The sequence below is a fragment of the Artibeus jamaicensis genome, unplaced genomic scaffold, assembly GCF_021234435.1.
Source record: "Artibeus jamaicensis isolate MK-2021 breed Jamaican fruit bat unplaced genomic scaffold, CSHL_Jam_final contig_3176, whole genome shotgun sequence".
Taxonomy (NCBI): domain Eukaryota; kingdom Metazoa; phylum Chordata; class Mammalia; order Chiroptera; family Phyllostomidae; genus Artibeus; species Artibeus jamaicensis.
The window spans coordinates 7789252-7809782 of NW_026521740.1; the positions used below are offsets into that span (position 1 = coordinate 7789252).

General features: G+C 38.8%; 1 protein-coding gene across 2 annotated transcripts in view; it reads right to left on the reverse strand.

Moving 5' to 3' along the window:
- The window catches only part of LATS1 (large tumor suppressor kinase 1), a 43283-nt gene extending 26111 nt beyond the window's left edge, over nucleotides 1-17172 (reverse strand). Inside the window, exons 1-3 of one of the 2 annotated variants that reach the window (XM_037156821.2) lie at nucleotides 16943-17170; nucleotides 7037-7524; nucleotides 2359-2506 (exon numbers count right to left, since the gene is read on the reverse strand). In XM_037156821.2, the coding sequence (XP_037012716.2) occupies nucleotides 2359-2506; nucleotides 7037-7378 (490 nt within the window). In that variant the 5' untranslated portion in view covers nucleotides 7379-7524; nucleotides 16943-17170. Of the gene's footprint in view, nucleotides 1-2358; nucleotides 2507-7036; nucleotides 7525-16942 lie in introns of both variants that reach the window. The other variant, XM_037156822.2, reaches the window with a different exon arrangement.
- Between the last annotated feature and the right edge of the window lie 3359 nt (nucleotides 17173-20531).

The following is a 20531-nucleotide window of genomic DNA, read 5'->3' on the forward strand; positions in this document are numbered from 1 at the left end:
TGACCACATGAAGGTGGTCACCTGCAAGCCATGGAGAGAAACCAAATCTGCTGCCTCCTTGAACTTGAACTTCTGGACTCCACAATGGAAAGACACTAAATCTGTTATTTAGAGCACTCACTCGGCAGTATTTTGTTATTTATTTATATCACTTAGCAGCCCAAGCAAACTAATGTACCATGTCACTAAAGCCAGTAAGGTATTTTCTAGTTCTCACCGTGGTCAAGCTCTCTTTCCCTCTATTCCCTCCCCTTCTTTAACATTCTCTTCAATAGGCCAGGGGCTTCAAACTCACTTTCACCAGGGGCCACATCAGCCTGGCAGTTGCCTTCAAAGGGCCAAAATAATTTTAGGACTGTATAAATGAAAGTACTCCTTAACTGTTAAAGAGTTGAAGTTACATTTGGCCCTTTGAAGGCAACCGTGATGTTGTTGCCTTCAAAGCAAGAACTAAACAAGAACTAAATGTATCTAGCTAGCTTCTTGCTTGACACCTTCAGCTGGATAACCCAGTGAGCCTAACTCAAATTCATGTCTACAACCAGGCTCATGACCTTTCTCCACCGCCTGTTCTTTTAGTATTCTCTTCCATAAAGTGGTATATCACCATCCGTTTTCTACACCAAAAGCCTAAAAGTCATCCCTCTCCAGTATCATTGCTCATATATAGTCTATTACCAAGTCTTTGTCAATTTCGCTCTTCCCATGTCTTCAGTCACTTTTCTCCACTGCCATCACCCCAGTCCAGATCACTTTCATTTCCTGTGAACTACTGTATCTCTTATCAAGTATATCCAGTTATCATTCCTTGCTCTCTCTAATCTGTTCTTCATCCACTGCAGCCACTTTCTAAAAAAACAAATCAAATTTTGTCATCACCCTACTTGAAATGTTCCATAACTTCCTGCTGCTCTCAGGGTAAAATCAGTAAACAGTCTCGCATAGTCAGGGCTCTACGTACTTCTCCAGGCATATCTCATACTTTTTTCAGTGCTCTAGCCACTGTTATTTCTTTAAACATGCTATCAAACCCTGCCCAAGAGGCCATGCATAAGGACACTCTTCCTCACTAAAGCTACCCCCTTGCCTTTCTTCAGATATCAGCTCTAGTATTATTTTCGCAGGAAGGTTTTCTCTGATCTTTTTGACTAGGTCAAAAATCCCTGTATTTTATGAGTCCACATCCCCTCTTCATCACAGCTATGTAGTCATAATTTTACATGTATTTGAGTAAGTATTTGATCTTCTTTACTAGAATGTCAGCTCTACAAAAGGGCAAGAACTTTATACCCAATGCCCAGCACAGGTCCTGAAACAGTGGTTGGTGACTAAAAACATGTTGAATGAAAAGAAAAATTAATAAGTAAGTCCTCTCATAAATTAATTAAAAAACCCCACAAGATTAACAAAGAATTAAAATGCCAATTCAAAAATAACCTATAAACAAATGTTTGACCCCACCTGTGATTCAAGAAATGTGAATGTAAAATGAGATAGTATTTCCACAACCATTAAATATATAAAAATTATAATACCTAGGGCTTACAAATATAGGTCTTCTCATATTAAAATGACTAGGAGAATATAAGGTAGTAACATCTTTCTGAGAGCAAAATCTAAGAGAAAACTTAAATTTTTGCAAGTCTTTAAAAATTTAACAGAAATCACCAGGAATGTACAAATATTTAGGTACAAGAACATTTAAAACAAGACTGTCTGTAATAGCCAAAAAAAATAAAAAAGGAAACAAGACAAATGTAAAAATGAGACTGATTAAATAAAGTATGTGATAAACCTATTTTAATGTAACTATTAATCTCATTCCACTTAATAACAAAGTTATGTATGATATAGTAAGTGAATGAAGCAGGTTTTAGTATGACCTGTTTTGTTTCATTTTTTTTAATTAAGAAAAAAGAATCAAAATATACACGTATAAATTTGCTCAGGTTTTCCACAGGAAAAAAGACTGAAAAACAAAACACACCAAAATCTTGTGGGTATTAATAGTGTTTTCTTTTTGCTTACTACCTTCTAAATATTCTTTGATGAACATGTTTTACTCTTATAATAAAAGTAGTATGAATAATACCTGTGGTTAAAAGAAATATTTCAGTTGCAATATAACCAATTAGGGAGTTCTCACCGTAGACTGGTACCTATCAGGATTACCTACAGAACTTTAGGGCTCATCCTCTTATTTATTTAGTATTGCATGACACTAGAACCTTATTCTAATTTGAGACTTTCACTTACAGTGATGCCTTTAACACCTTCTGAGACTAAGGACTTGATATACCTACATGTTAAAACAATGCTATAAAATAAGAGAGGCGGGGAAAAGGTTTGATTAATCACCTGGTTTCAAACTGGCATTAATAGGTCTGGCAGCTGCTGTAACCATCTGTTCCCGTCGAGGATCTTGGTAACTCATTTTACTAATGAATTCAATTGCAGCTTCTATACTTCTATTATTAGTTTTCTGGAGAGCTTGTATAACCATATCCTGATATGAAATTTGAAAAAAAGAAAGAAAATTTAAATCTTGTAATTAACAAGAGGGAAAGAGCACTGTGAGTTCCATTAGAAAAATTCATAATTATGAACAGCATCCCAAACCATAATATTCACATTCTATTTGTAAAACTACTATAAAAATCCATACACTCTCAATTACTAAAGAAAATAAAACAAACCCTCAAATCCTTCAATTGTTAATATTTTCACTTCTATGTAACATACTACTTTTTTCTTCTGGAATTAACTTCTTTCAGGTAAAATCATAGCAATATGATACTAATTACTTCCCATTCTTAATTTCATTCTTCTATGAACAGAGACTATCAGATTGTTAAAAATGTATCATTCAAAATACTGCAAACCATGCTTTTGTATTGTTAAAGCATTTTATTAAGCATCTTTGCCATTGTGTTTACTAGTAAAAAAGCTATATAGTTCTGATTCCTATCGCCCTTGGGCTTACATTTTCAGAGAACTTTATTTATAAGGACATAAATATGGGACAAATGATAAAAGAAAAACACTTTGACTACTTATGATTAGGTGATGAAGACTTTAGGAGGCTAGATGGCATGATGGAAAAACCAGAGTTTGAAATAAAAAAATAACTAAGTTTAAGTTCCAGCAGCCCACGTTACTATGCTTTTATTCTTCCTGATCATAAGCAAAAATACACTCCCATGATTGTAGATTTGTGTGTCTCACTTTTCAGAACTGTGTGAACTTTGGCAAGGTATTTAACATTGCAGAGCTCAATTTCTTCATCTATAACAGACTCAGAGAGTTGATGTGAGGATTAAATAAAGAAACACGTAAAAGCACATAAGCACAGTGCCTGGAGCTCAGATGTGGGTTGTCTTCCTGCTCTGCTCCTTCTCCTTTATGTTTTATGTAAACATAAATTATACACTAACATGCAGAAGTATACTGATATGCATTTTTCAAGAGGCAGGCTACTTATCCTAGAGGATTTAGTATTTCAAACAATATTTTTAAATGAGAAATGGCTTAGTAAAACTAATGGTTGAACATATGATTCTGCTATATGAAATGACTGAAGATGAGAATGAGACCAATCAAAAAAAGTTGTGGCAGAGACTTGTTGTCCACTCAAAATTCATTCTCCCTTTCTTGGAAAATGTTAAGGAATAGGTAGAAATTTTCCTTATAGCTACACTGGTCCCATGATAATTTCGACCAATAAGACAAAAGAAAAGATTTCTAGAAGAATGTTGCTATTACTGCTTAGTCCTTCTTATGTCCTATTTCCTAGGCAATAGATGCTACCTGTTCTAGAGCATGTTGCCACCAAGAAGGAAAATTCAAGAAATTTCCAAGTCATTGGTTCTGAAATTTTTAAAGGTCTGAACCAATGCTAGTTATATAAATTGAGTTACCATTCTGTTTGAAGTATTACTTGGATTTGGATTTTTTTTGCCCTGGCTGGTGAGGCTCGGTGTATTGAGTGTTGGCCTGCGAGCTGAAGGGTTTCCAGTTTGATTCCTGGTCAGGGCACATGCCTGGGTTGCAGGCTGGGTCCTCGGTGAGGGATGCCCAAGAGGAAACCACAAATTGATGTTTCTCTCCCTCTCTTTCTCCCTCCCTTTCCCTCTCTCTAAAAATGAATAAATAAAATCTTTTTAAAAAATTAAGTATTATTTGGATTTTTGTTATAGCAACCAAACCCAATAGTTAACTGATACAAAGGTACAGTACTGGTCACATTTTATGCCAATTGGACTCTGCAAATTTATAGTGAAATACAAAGGAATTTAATCACTTTATATCCAAATATAAAATAATAAAAATTACCCCAAATTAAAATTCATCAGTGAGTGCTTAACTTTAGAATTGGTTAAGTGAACTGTGACTGTATTTAGGCTATTGCCCCACTGCAGTACCATCTCAGTTGGTAAGAACATTGGCACCCACTATTCTTTTTCAATATATCGTGAGAACCATATTCTTGCAAAATGCACCAGAATTTCAGCCTGTAATGCTAGTGATAATTATGCTGGCTTTAATTCTTCAATATACAGTAGGTTTATACTCATGAGTACATGAAACAGTTTATTCTTGTATTATTTTTTATTAATTATTGTATTATTTTCCATACAAACAACTGTAAATCTACTTTTGCCCCACCCCGTATATGTTCAAATATTTTTGCATCAGTAACAGTATCAATCAAGTGTTCCTTAAGTGGGAGTGTCTGTACTAGTGTGAAAAAGAGCACCTTCAAATCAATAACTTTTAAACAGAAGCCTTATGTGATTGAAAAAAACTTTCCACTTTACTATGTTTTTGTTTTCCATGCTTAGAAGCAAAAATATACTCTAGTGATTGTAGACTTATTTCTTCCCAAAGCACATCAATTCTATTTAACATTTATTCCTATGAGGAAATTAATCTTGAAATATTTGAGAGGTTTTAATTTTATACAGCACCAGAAATATATTCTCAAAAAACTGTAACTGCCTTGAACCTGGCATAACTAAAATAATAGAGCTTATGAAATAAGAACAATGAAGTGAAAACTGGATAAGAATTTTGAAGTACCAAGTTGGGATCTTGAATAAATTTTGCAATATAATAGGAAGCTATCAGAATCAGTGATTCAAGGAGATAGTAGACATAAATTGCCATATTCTTTACATCACAGTGGATATAAATAATACCATATCTTCATTATTTGGACCAATGAGGATCAATAAGTATCTAAATGCTTTTAGTAAAGCGACTTTGCTGAAGCAGTTACTAATGTCATAAGGTCACAACTTTGAAACGGGTGATTGTAATAAAGCTAACATATCTTTGAAATGCAAAGTAATTATTATTGCCAATCCATAAAAGAAAACAGGGCATTGACCAATGCTTCTGATATCTTAAAACTGTCTATATTGGAAAGAATTTTTAAGTTCTTTATAAGTATGAAATATGTTTGGTATGAGTCACTATCCTGACTGATGGGTTCACACATAAATACACACATAATTACTGAGGTAACTTACCTGACAGAACACATTACCGCTTAAGGACCTATATAGGCACGTGATTTTCTAACTCTCCCTAGCAATACATAAAAAAAGTAATAGCAATAATTCAGCTCTATCTTTATGCCTTTTGGCTAAAGAAAGGATTAGGAAGAAAGCACAGTACTCTGGAGAGTCTCCATTCAAGCCATTTTCTGAATCTCCCAACTGCTAAAGGAGAAAACATCCCAGGTCCTCTACTCCTCTCTCTACTTTCTGGTACAAACTCAATATTTTTAAAACACTTACACATAAAAAAGATGGGAAGTAATATTAATCAAAAAGATGAATAAAGTGAGCTAGAAAAAATAATCTTTTTTCTTCCTTTTTAATTGTAAATCTTTTTCAAATTCTTTACTATAATGCAAACTTAGGCTGTCATTTTCTTAATTAAATATATAGATACCTGAAAATGTGGTCACCAAAATATTAATAATAGTGAAGAAATTTTAAGGGTAATTATCTTTGTGTTATGAAACTGAAGGTAATGCTCAATTCTTTTTCATACTTTTTAAGTTTTAACAGGGAACAGCTATTACTTTTATAATTAGGAGAAAAGTTCCTATAATTTTTAAAGATTTTATTTATTAATTTTTTAGAGAGAGGGGGATGGAAGGAGAAAGAGAGGAAGAGAAACATCAGTGTGTGGTTGCCCCTCACTTGCCCCTAGTTGGGGACCTGGCCTGCAAGCCAGGTATGTGCCCTGACTGGGAATCAAACTGATGATCCTTTGGTTCGCAAACCCATGCTCAATCCACTGAGCTACCCCAGCCAGGGCTAGTTCCTATAATTTTAAAAGATAATATAGTTAATGCTTGGTTATTCACATTTAATTATATTTTTCCATAGCCAATTTTTGTCTAAAATGATTTATGCACCTAAAATGTTCAAATAAAGTATATGATTATAGAAAATAAATTGTATTAGTAACTTGAACAAAATACGGTTCAATATATGTGCTGTGAAGAACTTTTTAAGTGAGTTCTGAAAGTAAATACTAAAGACCTGAACAGAAATTTCCTTAAAATGAATCTGATATTTAGAGATTAATCAACAGGCAAAGTTTTAGCTTTCTTGAATTAGCATTTGGATCTGACAGTGCTGTGAATATAACTGTTCAATGAAATCCCTAATTCTATTTTTTCTTTGTAGCATAAATTTAAACTCCATATCCTTAGAGCTGTCGTTCCACATCAGCCTCTTAGCTCATGACAGCCCCTATCACAGGGTCTTTCTTCAACTGCACTTCCACTGTGACTTCATGGCTTGACCTTTTAAATTCCAGAAACCAGAGAAAACTAAAGAAATAAAGATTACTTTGTTTTAATAATTAATGGAATTGTGAACAACATTCTTCGCTGGTAAAATATACAAATTTATATATATGTTACATTCTCACAAAGGAAACACTGAGGCAGGAGATCACCGAAACCGTGTAATGTAGTACAGAGTAAGAAAAATCCTTTTTGTTTTTAAAAGCTTACCTCATCAAACCCAGCAGCTTGTAAATCTTGAAACATTTGTGGATTAACCTCTGAAGCACTCCGACTTGTTTCATTCGCAAAGGGTTGTAGAGAGTTTCGAATTTCCAGCAAGGCTTTATGATGTGTCCCAAATTTGGGAGGATTTCTGACTTGTCGAGGATCTTCAATTGACATTTTACTCATGTTATGCTCAGCTTTTGCAGCATCAGATGGTTTGGATAAATTCCTAAGGGATTCCCGAATTTCTTGCAACATTTGTCGGCTGCTGCCAGTGTAGCTACTGGCAGGAAAGGTCTTAGGCCTCATTTGCCTATATCCTTCTGGCTTTTCACTTCTCTTCATGAAAACATCTATGTATATACAACCCACACAAAAGACTTTAGGAGCCACCTCTTAAATTCAGAGCCTTCTCTTGAGCAAAACTGCAAAAGATCCTTTGCAGAAGTCCTCAGGAATGTTAAAATTCTTTACAATTTAAATAATTAACCCTATAAAAGAAAAAGATAAATGAAAGCTATAATGTAATTAACTGATAAACTCCATGAATGGGAGGGTGAGAGGGAACACTGATTTAGGGGGAAGAGACTTAGGTTATAGTTCTGGCTCTATTATGAATTACTGTTAACCTCTCCATGCCTATTTCTTAATCTGTAAAATTACCTAAAGTAGTGATTATAATGATAAAAAATAATTTTAAGAGTGCTTTGGTAAGTATTAAAGTGTATATAAATGCAAGGAATTACTAAGTGAACAGTTCAATGGGCAACCTATCATCAACTTCACCTAGTAGTTCCAATTTTAGGTGTTACAAATTAGATTCCAAATATATTTCTTTAGAAAAAGAGTGTTGTCGCTTTAAAAAGGTTTTTAAACCACTAGTCCAGAAGATACCTTTATGCTTTAAAACAGATGCTTGGGTTTATTTCCCCAACTGGGCCTGGGACTCTAGAAACAGTACACTCATTAAAAATGGGAAGGGGAAAGTACCTCTGAAGACAAACTGTCTTACTTCTCACTTAATGCATGGATGTCTTTTACAGTGCCCTGGAAGAACAGTCACCTAAAGTCTACTGAAATGTCTCCACTAATAGGGAAAATCACGAACTCAGGAAAGCCATTCTCTCTGTGAAGTATGAAAATTGTTAGAAATGTTTTCTTTATGTGGAGTGCCGTGAAATCTCACTCAGGGCATGTTAAAAACCAGTGCTAAAACTACTCTGCCTGCATTCTTACCTAACCATCCTAAACAGCCCTGTGAGGTAGGTTTACTATCTATACTTTGAGTTTGGGTAAAATAGTTTATAAGTGGTAACCACTGGGATGTGAAACATTGCTAATTATCACCTATTGGGAGCCTATTTCTACTCTCATTAGATATAATCACTACTCATGCTACATAAAGGTGTCTATAGACAGCTAGATATAAGCATCTCCTTCTTGTCATTTAGGGTTCATTCCTGTTACCTCCTCAAAGACCTTTTCCCTAATCACCTGATTACCCTGTTTTATTGTAGACATACTCTAGTTTGTCAAAGAAAGCAAAGCACTTGCAATGGAAAAACAAAAAAATTATTCAAGTACTTGTTCTGTTAATTATTAGCAATGAGAACTTGGGCATTTAATTCTGTCAAAAACTGTCTGCTTAGCCTATAGACAACTGCAATCGAACAACAATAATTTTTTTTAAACTGTCTGTTTAGGGATAAAATGGTTGGAGTAACAAGGTTTATCTTATGGCTTGAACAAAGATTAAGAGGAACAATGTAATACAAGCAAAGGAAAATACACACAAATGTTAAAATATGTTGACTGCTTGCTGCAACATCATTTATAACAGCAAAAGATGACATCACTCTAAATGCTTGTCAGTAATTGTTCACACAGTTCATAATACATCTATATGTGGTAAAGCAGATGCTAAAAAGAATGATGCAGTTCTAGCTAAATGTACTGACAAGGATACTTGTACTCTTTAAGCAAAAAAGGTAAGTTTCAAAAAAGCCATTTTGTTGGGAACCACTCTGCCTGGTTTCAGGAGTTGTAACTACCCCCCATGGCTAAGGATGAGTGTGCAACCTCCAGAATGCCAGTCACAGGAGACAAAGCTTGTCTCTGGTAGCAAATGCTGCCTCAGCTTACTCCCCTGTCCCCGAAGTATGGTCAATGTCCATGACGGGTAAGACTCCTTGCAGACAGGGGCAGCCTAAGCCAGACAGGATCACTTGGGAGGCCATCATGGAAGGGCTGGGTCAAAGAGGGAGCAATGGCCCCTTGCCCCCAGCTATTCTGACATAGCCCAGGTCCCCATGTCCTCTAGGAGAAGCGCATCCTGGCTCTAATCCGCTTAACCCTGAAAACCTGATGGGGAGGCAGTTCCTCCTTGCCTTGCTAGAGCAGGTATTGGGGATAAATCTGGGATAAGAAAGAATTTCTAAAAGTCCTGTGAAACCTGCTTTGCTAAGAGTGTTTTCATTCATATGTTAAGCATCGAGCAGGAAATGAGTATGTCTCCCAAAGTTTCTACAACCCCCTTTCCTGACAGACACTGACTCAGACTAAGCCCTCAGATTTCTTTGAAATGTTATTTACTGTTTGATCCTTGCCATCCTTGTATTCCTGTGTATTACAACTCAATTAAAGCCCCTGGAGGAAGGGGCCCCGGGCCTTCTTCCTCTGAGAACTGGCCACCTCTCCTCCCTAAGCAGATCAAGTCTTGGTAGTGTTCACTTTCGTCCATGGCGGACAGAGGGACTTGAAGGCAAAGTCACCCCCACACCATTTTCTATTCTAAAATTAGATTATGATGTTGCAGAGCTCTGTAAATATACTAAAAACCACCTAACTGTATACTTTCACTGAGTATACTCGTGGTATTAAGTTATATTTATGGATATTCATGATGCATGCACCTACATGAATACTGCAGCAGGCCTAAGCTGGATGAAGTCCTGCAGCAAACCACTAGAGGTGCAGTTTCCTGATATCTTCTCCTTAATAACTACTTTCAAGGTACAATTGTTAAATGGGTTATGAATCAATCAATTCTACTTGACAAGCAGTCCTCATGTCCCCATTTTGTAAAATCAAAAATAATAGCCCTGGCTGGCGTAGCTCAGTGAATTGAGGGTGGGCCTGAGAACCAGAGGATCGCGGTTCGATTCCCAGTCAGGGCACATGCCTGGGTTGCAGACCAATTCCCTGCAGGGCAGTTCCCAGCAGGGGACACACGAAAGGCAACCACACATTGATGTTTCTCTCCCTCTCTCCTTCCCTTCCCCTCTAAAGATAAATATATAAAATCTTTAAAAATTTTTCAAGTTAAAAAAAATTAAAATTTTGTTGTTGTATTGCTGAAAATTATGCATATTCTGTCTATAACATAACCTGATCTACTGATAATTATTTCACAAAAAAAATTAGGACTGACACATCTTGTGCTTTCATGAAGGTTATCCCTCATGATACTTTTTCCCTAAGCCTTCCCAAAATATTAATTTAATAGCTGACTAATGAATTTCTCTAGGTTTAACACTTAGGTCACCTTCTGAAAAGGGAATATTCCCCCAAAGCTCACACTTGATCTGTGGCCAAAGGTGAAAACTGAAAAAGAGTGCCCTGGCGGTTCCTGCAGAATAACAGCCACGGCTCACAGAGAACAATGGGTAGGAGTTCCTCCCTTCATAAATGAATGAAGGTCAATCAAGGTATCTCTCCTTCCTCCAGATCGGGTTGCTTTAACAAGATCTGCCTATAAAGACTTGAAAATATTACAGATCAAAAATGGCTATCTCTCATTCTTGTCTTTTTCTAATTCTAACGCTTACTGTGGCCCTCCTTATCCTTGTTCTATCATTGAATACTGTGGTGAGTGGGGGGACAGAGAACAAGTACAAAGATAGCTTCACGGGTCTCAGGACCAAGAGGAACCATACCTGGACCCGATGGAGAGACTACTGGACATATGGCCCACAGGACCAATGAACCTAGCTACTGCAGCTTAGGGCCCAACACAATAATAGCAAAATAATAACACAATACTATGAATATCTTTCCACAACAGTAAGTACAATATTTTCTTGATTCTAAGACGCATCCTTTTCTACATTCTAATGTTTCTAAAATTGAGTATATCATAAAACCAATATTTAAAGAAATTTGTTGGCTCCAAAACAGAGAAGCTCCACTTTTTAAAAAAATATTTTATTTTTAGAGAAAGGGGAAAGGAAGGAGAGAAGAAGAGAAACATCCGATGTGTGAGAGCTCAGTGGCCTCTCACACACCCCCAACAGGGGGCCCAGCCCGCAACCTAGGCATGTGCCCTGACTGGAAATTGAACCAGCGACCCTTTGGTTCATAGGCCAGGCCCCAATCCATTCAGCCACAACAGCATGACAAAGCAGAGAAGTTCTGATATAGCACACAATGCACATAGCTAACTTAACTATAAATAAAATGCGAAATTTCCTTGTCATTTCAATTGTATTATTTTCAGCAACAGCACCATGTATGGTTGAATCTAAACCTTTAATTAATGCTCAAGGTGTCTTCAAAAAGATTCTACTATGATGTACCATTACATCCTCAGAAACTGCCTGTCACCCAAAACATGCAATGCAATTAAAGGCAACATTACAGAATTTTCAAGGGTGAGAAAGGCTTTTATGATGCAAAAGCACTCAATCATGAAACATCTGTCAAAACTTACTGTTGTCCTCCCTGGCAAGTGTGGCTCGGTTGGAGCATCATCCTGTAAACTGAAAGGTCACAGGTTCAACTGCCGGTTAGGGCATATGCCTGGGCTACATATCTGGTCCCCTGTCAGGGTATGTATGAGAGACAACCCATCAATGTTCCCCTCACACATGTTTCTTTCTCTCCCTCTCTCCCTCCCTTCTTCTTTCTCTAAGATCAGTAAGCATGTCCTCATGTGAGGATTTAAAAAAAGACAACTTATTATCTTCAGAAGTTGTGTAATTGCCAGTAGTAACTCACTCCACTAAGAAAAAACAAACAAACAAAAAGGGAAAGGAATACAAAACCCAGTATTCTTTAATGTGTCTCAAAATTATATAGTCACTCGTAAAGAAAACAGGTTCAAGATAATCAGGGTTACGAAAAGCAGCATGTAATCATGATGTTATGTGTTAACCACCCAAAGACCCAAGTAATTCAGAGGAAGCCTACATCTCAATGTGAACAAGGCTGAGACTCCATGTTTTTTTAAGAATTGACTTAAGAAACAGAAAGACCTAGATTTTGTTGTTCCATTTACTTATGCATTCATTGGTTGATTCTTGTATGTGCCCTGATGGGGGACTGGACCCACAACCTTGGCTTACTGAGACGATGCTCTAACCAACTGAGCTACCTGGCCAGGGCCTGAGGCTCCATCTTTATTTTGAAAACACACACACACACACACACACACACACACACACACACACACACACACACACACCACCCCTGAATAAATGTATGCCATTGAGGGTTAATAAAAACCGTATGTTGCCCTGGCTGTTGTTGCTCAGCGGTTTGAATGCTGGTCTGCAAACCAAAGGGTCACCGATTCAATTCTCATTCAGGGCACATGCCTGGGTTGTAGGCCAGATCCCTAGTAGGGGGCATGCAAGAGGCAACCACACACTGACATTTCTCTCCCTCTCTTTCTCCTTTCCTTCCCCCCTCTCTAACAATAAGTAAATAAAATCTTTTAAAAAATGTTTATTTTCTTTCCCCTGAAAAGCTGTTACTAAACAGATGGCCTGATTTAGATAATGTTGTCTCTGAATTGTGAAAATGTCAATTCATCGTTTTAAATACCTGTATATTAAATTGCATCATGTGGATGTGCCATAATATATCTATCCCCCACTGATAGGTTGTTTTCAATCTGTTGCTATTATAAATAATGTTTCAAACATTGATAACCTCAGTTGTATTGGTAATATTCTAATGCTGAGGATGGGTAGTGAATTCATGGGTGTTCATTTTATTATGTTTCATAGCTTAATGTATATAACATATCCTTTGTACATATCAAGTTAATGTATTTTATTTTAGTTAATAAAAAATACCACACTAAAAATTCTTGCCCTGGCTGGGTGGCCCAGTTGGAGTGCCATTCTATACACTCCAAGTGGGTCCAAAAGTCTGTGGGTTCGATTTCCAGTCAGAGCACATACCTAGGTTGTGGGTTTGATCCCCAGCTGGGGCATGAATAGAAGGCAACTGACTGATGTTTCTCTCTTACGTCTCTCTCCCCCAAAATCAATAAACATATCCTTGGGTGTGGATATAAATTAAATAAATAAATAAACAAATCTTACACATACAGTGTTGAGAATTTCCCTTATTCCCAAAAGTGAAATTGCTGGGTCTAAGATGATATATATGTAAAATTCAAATACTTACTGTCAGACCGCTTTCCAGAACGGTGTACTAAATTTATAATCACTCCAACAACATATGGCATTAACAAATCTCACTAACCTTTGCTAATATGACATTTGAAAATTCAATTTAATAATAAGTAGAGAACAAAAAAGAACTCTTTAAATTAGTCTTTCCAACAGTTCTGATCATGTCACTGCCTATTCAGAACCATCAATGACTGTTTCACTTAATGGTTAAAGTAACAGCTCTGGAGTCGAACTTCAGGGTACGAATCCCAGTAGTACCACCAAGGAGCTGTGCCTCAGTTCCTTATCTTCAAATGCAGGCAATAATGATCCTATTTATATGGGGTTATTTTGAGCATTAAATAAGTTTAATACATATCAAATATTTATAATAAGTGACTAAATCAGTAAGTGGTAGTTACTATTTCTTTCTGTTACCTTACCTAGAATTCCCCACCCCATGTATCTTATACTCTAATCAGGCTCTCAGCTAACATACTTTGAGCTTTTTCTATTTTCATGTCCTTACTCATCCTGTTTGTTCTTCTTGGGAGATCTCCTGCCATTCAAATGCTTCCTTCATGAAGCTTCCCTTGAACCGCTGGTTGTTATTCCTCTCCTCTGAAATCTAAACTCACTTTGCACAGTCAGATAAAATGTTTCTGCCCTATACTTATACTTGTCTTACTCTTCCCACTAGATTACAGATTCAGAGAGCATAAGATGATGTGAGACATATATGTATATATACATATATTCCATCCCCCACCCCCCAGATGAGTTAATGGATCCAGACATGAAAGGTCATGCTAAGAATTGATTTCACACAGTCTGAACCAGCCCAGTGCTGTTCTCATCATAACCACATTTTGAGTTTCCTAAAAGCAGGGATTAGGACTCATTCTTTGAAAGGACACTTAATTGGTTAGACTTAACAGACAAAAACCTTCATTTCTTTAATAGTTCAGATCTTCATCTAATATGCAAATGTTAGTAAATCCAAACAAATATTGTTGATATCTTGTCCAACCTAGGAAAAAACAAGTACCATTACCTAAAAGATTCCAGAGCATTACTGTGGGTTGAATGAGGCTTTATAAAAAATATGGCCTATCCCAATGCTCTAACTAAACCCCTTATGAGAACAGAGTCATATGTACTGTTTCCACTTTAGCATCACAGTCTTAGTTTAGACTGATGACATTTTCTTCAATTAGCTTTCTAACAATTAACCAATAAACCCAGTGAGAAATAAGTTTAGTTACACACACAAACAGTATTGTACCACTCCAGTTTGGGAAGTGGATTTGAAAACAGTATTGTACCACTCCAGTTTGGGAAGTGGATTTGAATGCCTGGGATCATGAAGCTTGTTAGGCCTTTGTGGAGTATGTATGAAATTTAAAATTTTTATCAAATCTCCTCCATCAGGAATTAGGAATATAGTTATTCATTATAATTAGAATGAATGTTCTCTGCTATGATATCTACATTTGTGATTTAACTAAGTTCATTTCTTTCCTTAAATAAGTTGACAGATAGGTGAAATAGACTAGGTGATTCCCTAAGGCAGTGGAGGAATTTAACAGTAAAAGTGCATGCCCCCTACTAGGGACATGGCCTACAACCCAGGCATGTGCCCTGAATGAGAATTGAACGGGCAACCCTTTGGTTTGCAGACCAGCACTCAAACCGCTGAGCAACAACAGCCAGGGCAACATACAGCTTTTATTAACCTTCAATGGCATACATTTATTCATTCAGGGGTGTGTATGGTATGTGTGTTTTCAAAATAAAGATGGAGCCTCAGGCCCTGGCCAGGTAGCTCAGTTGGTTAGAACATTGTCTCAGTTAAGTCAAGGTTGTGGGTCCAATTCCCAGTCAGGGCACAATCAAAAGTAAAGACAATCACCGTAATTTACCTTCATGCTGAAAAATGAGCAACATTTCTACTTGATAAAAATGTTGTTCAATGCCTAAATAACTTTTGTAGTCTACAAAAAACCCCACTAATCTAAATCTAACATTTAGAATGAAGTAACTAGAGTTGGAACAGTTCTAAGGCTATGTTTACATAGAACATCAAGGAATAGCATTAAAAACAAAAACTCAAATTACAGAAAAAATCCTGATAATATCATACTAAAAAATGTAGCAATATTTTTTAATTTACTTTTAGAGAGTGCCAAGCATGTTCAATAAATATGCAGGCATGGAAAGACTGCACTTTCCCAGTACGTACTATGATCTGGTTTCTTGCAGTAGCAGGTGATCAGAGGAACACAGTGATACTAGTTTTACTGTTAAATAAAATTCCTCCACTGCCTTAGGGAATCATCTAGTCTATTTCACCTATCTGTCAACTTATTTAAGGAAAGAAATGAACTTAGTTAAATCACAAATGTAGATATCATAGCAGAGAACATTCATTCTAATTATAATGAATAACTATATTCCTAATTCCTGATGGAGGAGATTTGATAAAAACTTTAAATTTCACACATACCAGGCATTCAAATCCACTTCCCAAACAACATTGTTTGTGTGTGCAACTATACTTATTTCTCACTGGGTTTATAAATAACTTGTACAAGATGGCATCTTTTCTATCATATTAACTTATGAGTCGACAAACATTAAACTTTGTTCCCTACAGGGGTGTCCGACCTGTGGCTCACTGGCTGCATGTGTGGTTCAGGATGGCTATGAGTGGGGCCCAACACAAAATCGTGAATTTACTTAAAACGTTGACGGGTTTTTTTGTGTGTGATTATATGTCACGATGTATTTAATGAGTGGCCCAGAGACGCCAAAAGGTTGGAGAAGCCTGAATAACTTTCAATTGGAAAAATCAGAGAAGGAGGTTAAATCAGGTCACCTGAGTCACTCTTTAAGATACAAGTTCTTCTTATAGTTATATAAGCAAGGCTCCCTTAATATTCTTTCCATTTTCTGTATTTATACACACTCTTACTAGATACAGATCCCTCCATCTCTCCCATGTCTTCCAACTGTGAACATAACACTGGGCTGTAAAGAGAATTTCAGGATTTCTCCAAGGTATACCCAGGATCCGGTCCGTCTAGGATGCAAAGGACTGCAGCTCTTTCACTATGACTTTCTTTCAGAATCTCCTTTCACTTGCCTTCCTGAACACCGCAGACCCCTGTGTGTTGTGGGTACGTGTGGAGGTGAGACACAGCCGCCGCAAGGCCTGCAGCAAAGTGGCCCTTCCCAGCCAAATCTGCACCTCCAAGGCCGCAAGGCCCGGGGCTCTTCCTCCAGCCCCGGGCGCGGCCAACCCTCGCTTCCCCAAGGCAGGGCTCCGCTCAGGTCCCTGCAGCCAGCCAAGTCGGGCCCGCACCGAGCCGGGCCAGTCCACCCGGCCGCGGTAGCCCCGGGAGCTCCGCCAGCGGGGATGGGCGTGGGCCCCGGCGGCCACCGCCCCGCCAACTCCCGCTTGCAAGGAGAGACGGAGCCCCACCCGCTACGCCGGCCCCAGACCTACCTGCAAGGGATTGCGGGTCTCCTGGACAGCGGCCAGGGGCCGGAGAGGGGACCCGCAGGCGGCCGGAAGCCCTCCCAGGGAGCCTGAGTATCCCGGGGGGCACAGGGCGGGGAGAGACACCGGGAGGCTGCCGCGGGCCAGCGCGGCCCGTCGCGAGGGTCGCGGGGACCTGGCTCTCCCCTCAGCACCAGGCGGTGGCCGCCGTCGCCGCCATTTTGCCTTCCACTCGGTGTCGCCGCCGCCGCACTCCGCCGCAGGTTTCCCGGATGTGGGCATTTCCCGGCGTCGCTTGCGCGGGGGCCGTGGACTGGGGGCTTTTGCCCGCTCCGCCGCTTGCTGAGAGCGCCGCCCGCGGCTTTCCGCCCGCCGCCCGTCCCCGGCTGCACTGTGCGTTGCCAGCGGCGCCCCGGCCTCGCGCTGCCCAGGTGACTCGCCCCTGTGCGGGCTACCGGGCTCTCTCCGGCCCAAGCCCACGGACTGACTTCGGTTCCCCCCCCCCTTTTTTTACCTTCTCAATTGAGCTCTTTCTGTAGACGGGTGTAGAATTGAGGTACGCATCTGAAGGATGCTAATTCTCAGGAGGGAGCAAACAGAAATGAATTGCTCTCTGAAACCTCTCTGTGGACGTCAGGATTCGGGATTTCTAGAAGCTTTGGAAAAAAAATTATTGCTTAGTTCTCTTTACCCCGATGAATCCGTGAATTTAAGTATTTCCCGAATCAGCCATTTAATATATTCTTGACCTGAGAAAGATTCACAGTTTTATCTGTCAACCAAATCAATAGAAGAAAAAGTTCCTGTTGTCGTATAAATGGAATAATTGTGACTGTGAGAAGAGCTTTTATTTTTTGTTAAATGGAAAAATAATCCAATGGAATTCCATGGATTCCATTTGGGATGGAATCATTGGGTGTATGATGTTTGCAAGTACCATCCACCTTTTGTATAGCTCCTGTGCCAGTGGAGCTCCTGTGCCAATCTACCTCTTGAAAATGAATGCAGTTGATCTTTTGAAATATCCCCTTTCATCATTTTTCTACTAGAGTCTACTTAAAAGTATTTTTTAAAGATTTTACTTATTTATTTATTTTTAGACAGGGGAAGGGAGGGAGAAAGAGAGGGAGGGAAACATCAATTTGTGGTTGCTTCTCACATGCTCGCAAACCAGGCATGTGCCCCACTGGGAATGGAACCAGTAACCTGTTCATTTGCGGGCCAATGCTCCATCCACTGAGCTACACCAGCCAGGGCTAAAAATATTTTTAATTAAAGACTTTTTTTCTTGATGGTAAATTAGTTACCAGCTCCTGTACCCAAAAGTTCAAATGTGAAAAACCTGAGTTAAAAGTTTACATGCTAAGAGTACTTGGTTGAAACCTAGGTTCCGTAAGTACAGTTTATACGAGGTAGAGGATTTGACCCAAGGTGGGTCACTTAATAGCCTTAGTTTTTACTTTCTTCAACTGGGAGACCAAGTAACCTCTAGGGTCCCTTTCAGCCTTAAAATTATATGAATCTCGTACATTCACTGGCCTGCTTGCCCTTCCCAGAAAGATTAATCTGGAAGAACATACTACCCACAGAGTCTTGTCACCTCTCTCACCAACACATGAAACTTCGTAAGTTTCTCAGTTTTCTCAAAGCATAAAAGCAAGTAACTCCATAGACTGCTGTCTTTGGGAAAACTCCTAGATAATTCAAGGAGAATTGCTCTTTCTGAGACTAGGAGGTTGAAGCCCAATAGGGAGACAGAAGGGCCGGGAAAGGAGAGGAGTGATCCAGAGAGGACCCACAATAACAGATTAAAAGCAGCTGCTACTCCAGGTGGGGGTGGAGGTGGCAGACCAGGGCACTGTTTACAAGCGTTGGACAGTCTGAGAATGGCATTATCTGTCATTCATTTGAAGGTATTTGTATTGCTGTGGTGGAAAACCGTTGATCCAGCTTCAGTTTACTCCACTCTTCAATGCTTCATGGAAATGGTGATTTTTGGTGGCCAAATTTCATACATGTGCGAATGTAGGAACATGGGCAGTATACATGGAAGAAGTCTGGAGAGCAGCTGTGATAATGAGAGCATTAGCCCTCTCAAGAATTCATACAGTCTTAAGGGAAGGCTCTAGACTATGACCAGCCCACACTTAGGGAGTGTAGTTGTATTCTACAAGACCTCGTTGAAGGCAGAGAATCTGTATAAATTGTTTGGAATTCTGACCAGATTTGTCTCCTCCCCCATTTATTTATTCAAGCATTTATTGCTATCAATGTGGACTCATGGATATTTCAGATTGTTCTAACTTTGGCTATTGGGAGATTTTCCAGTTGGCTTCTGTGTCCCTTTGACATATTCTCATTACTATGTGCTTTCATTTCTCTTTAGAGCTTCCTTTCTGGCACTACAAGATGCTGCAAATTATCTTGTATATTTCCCACCACTCCAAGGAGCCCTGGTTCCTCTTATGGGAGAATGGTGTTAGCAACCAAATCTGGGGTTCACTGCTTGTATGACCTCTCTGGCAAAGAGAGTTTAAAATTTGTGCATTCCATACTATGCACAGGGGTAGAAATTGTTCAGATTTGTTGCAGATGTTATTTTATAGTCCAGTATTAACTACAGCTTAGTTTCATATATCCATGACCTGCACAAAGATTTTCAACAGTGAATGCATTTCTGATGGCTTTGTTAGGCTGGTCTGTCAGCTACTGTTCCCCAAAGTTGTTAAGACAGTTTGGAACGGAACATTAGTTTATTTATGGGCTCTGACTGGGTGGCTCAGTTGGTTGGGCATCTTCCTGCAAAGTTAAAGGTCACTGGTTCACTTCCAGGTTATGCCTGGGTTGTAGGTTTGGTCCCTGGTCAGGACATATATGAGAGGGAACTGATCAATGTTTCTTTCCCTCTCTTTCTCCCTCCCTTCTTTTCTCTCTATAAATAAATAAATAAAAGCTTTTAAAAAATTCTGTGTGATCCTCCCTGGCTGGTGTGGCCCAGTGGATTGAACACCAGTCTGCTAACCAAATGGTTGCCGGTTCTATTCTAAGTCAGGGCACATGCATGGGTTGCAGGCCAGGTCCTCGGGAGGGGGCATGTGAGAGGCAACCGCACATTGATGTTTCCCTGTATAAAAATAAAAATTTTTATTTTTATTTTTAAAATCTCCCTCCCTGTATAAAAATAAATAAAACCTTTTAAAAATGTTTAAAAATACTGTCTTATCAGCTAGATTTTGTCTTTCTCCCTCCTCATCATGCCCATCCCTCCATTTCTTCCCTCTGTGTACATCTCTGAGATAGTGAAATGTTTTGGGGAAGTGTTTGGGGAAGATGACTGCAGTCCAGGATATAGCTGGTAGTTTTTCTACAATGCCACTTAACATTAGTCATGGATCAGAATGATGTCAGTAATATTGGCATGTCATAGTTTGGATCTCCGCAGGTTTCATATCTGGGGCGGGGTGGGGGGGGAAGAAGCATTGCTATTGCTTCAGACTGTCTAGAAAGTTTGAGCTAGGCAGCACACTGATACTGTAAGCTTAAATGATACAAACTACAGTAGTGAATGTACTGCACTTCTTGGACAAGATTCTAG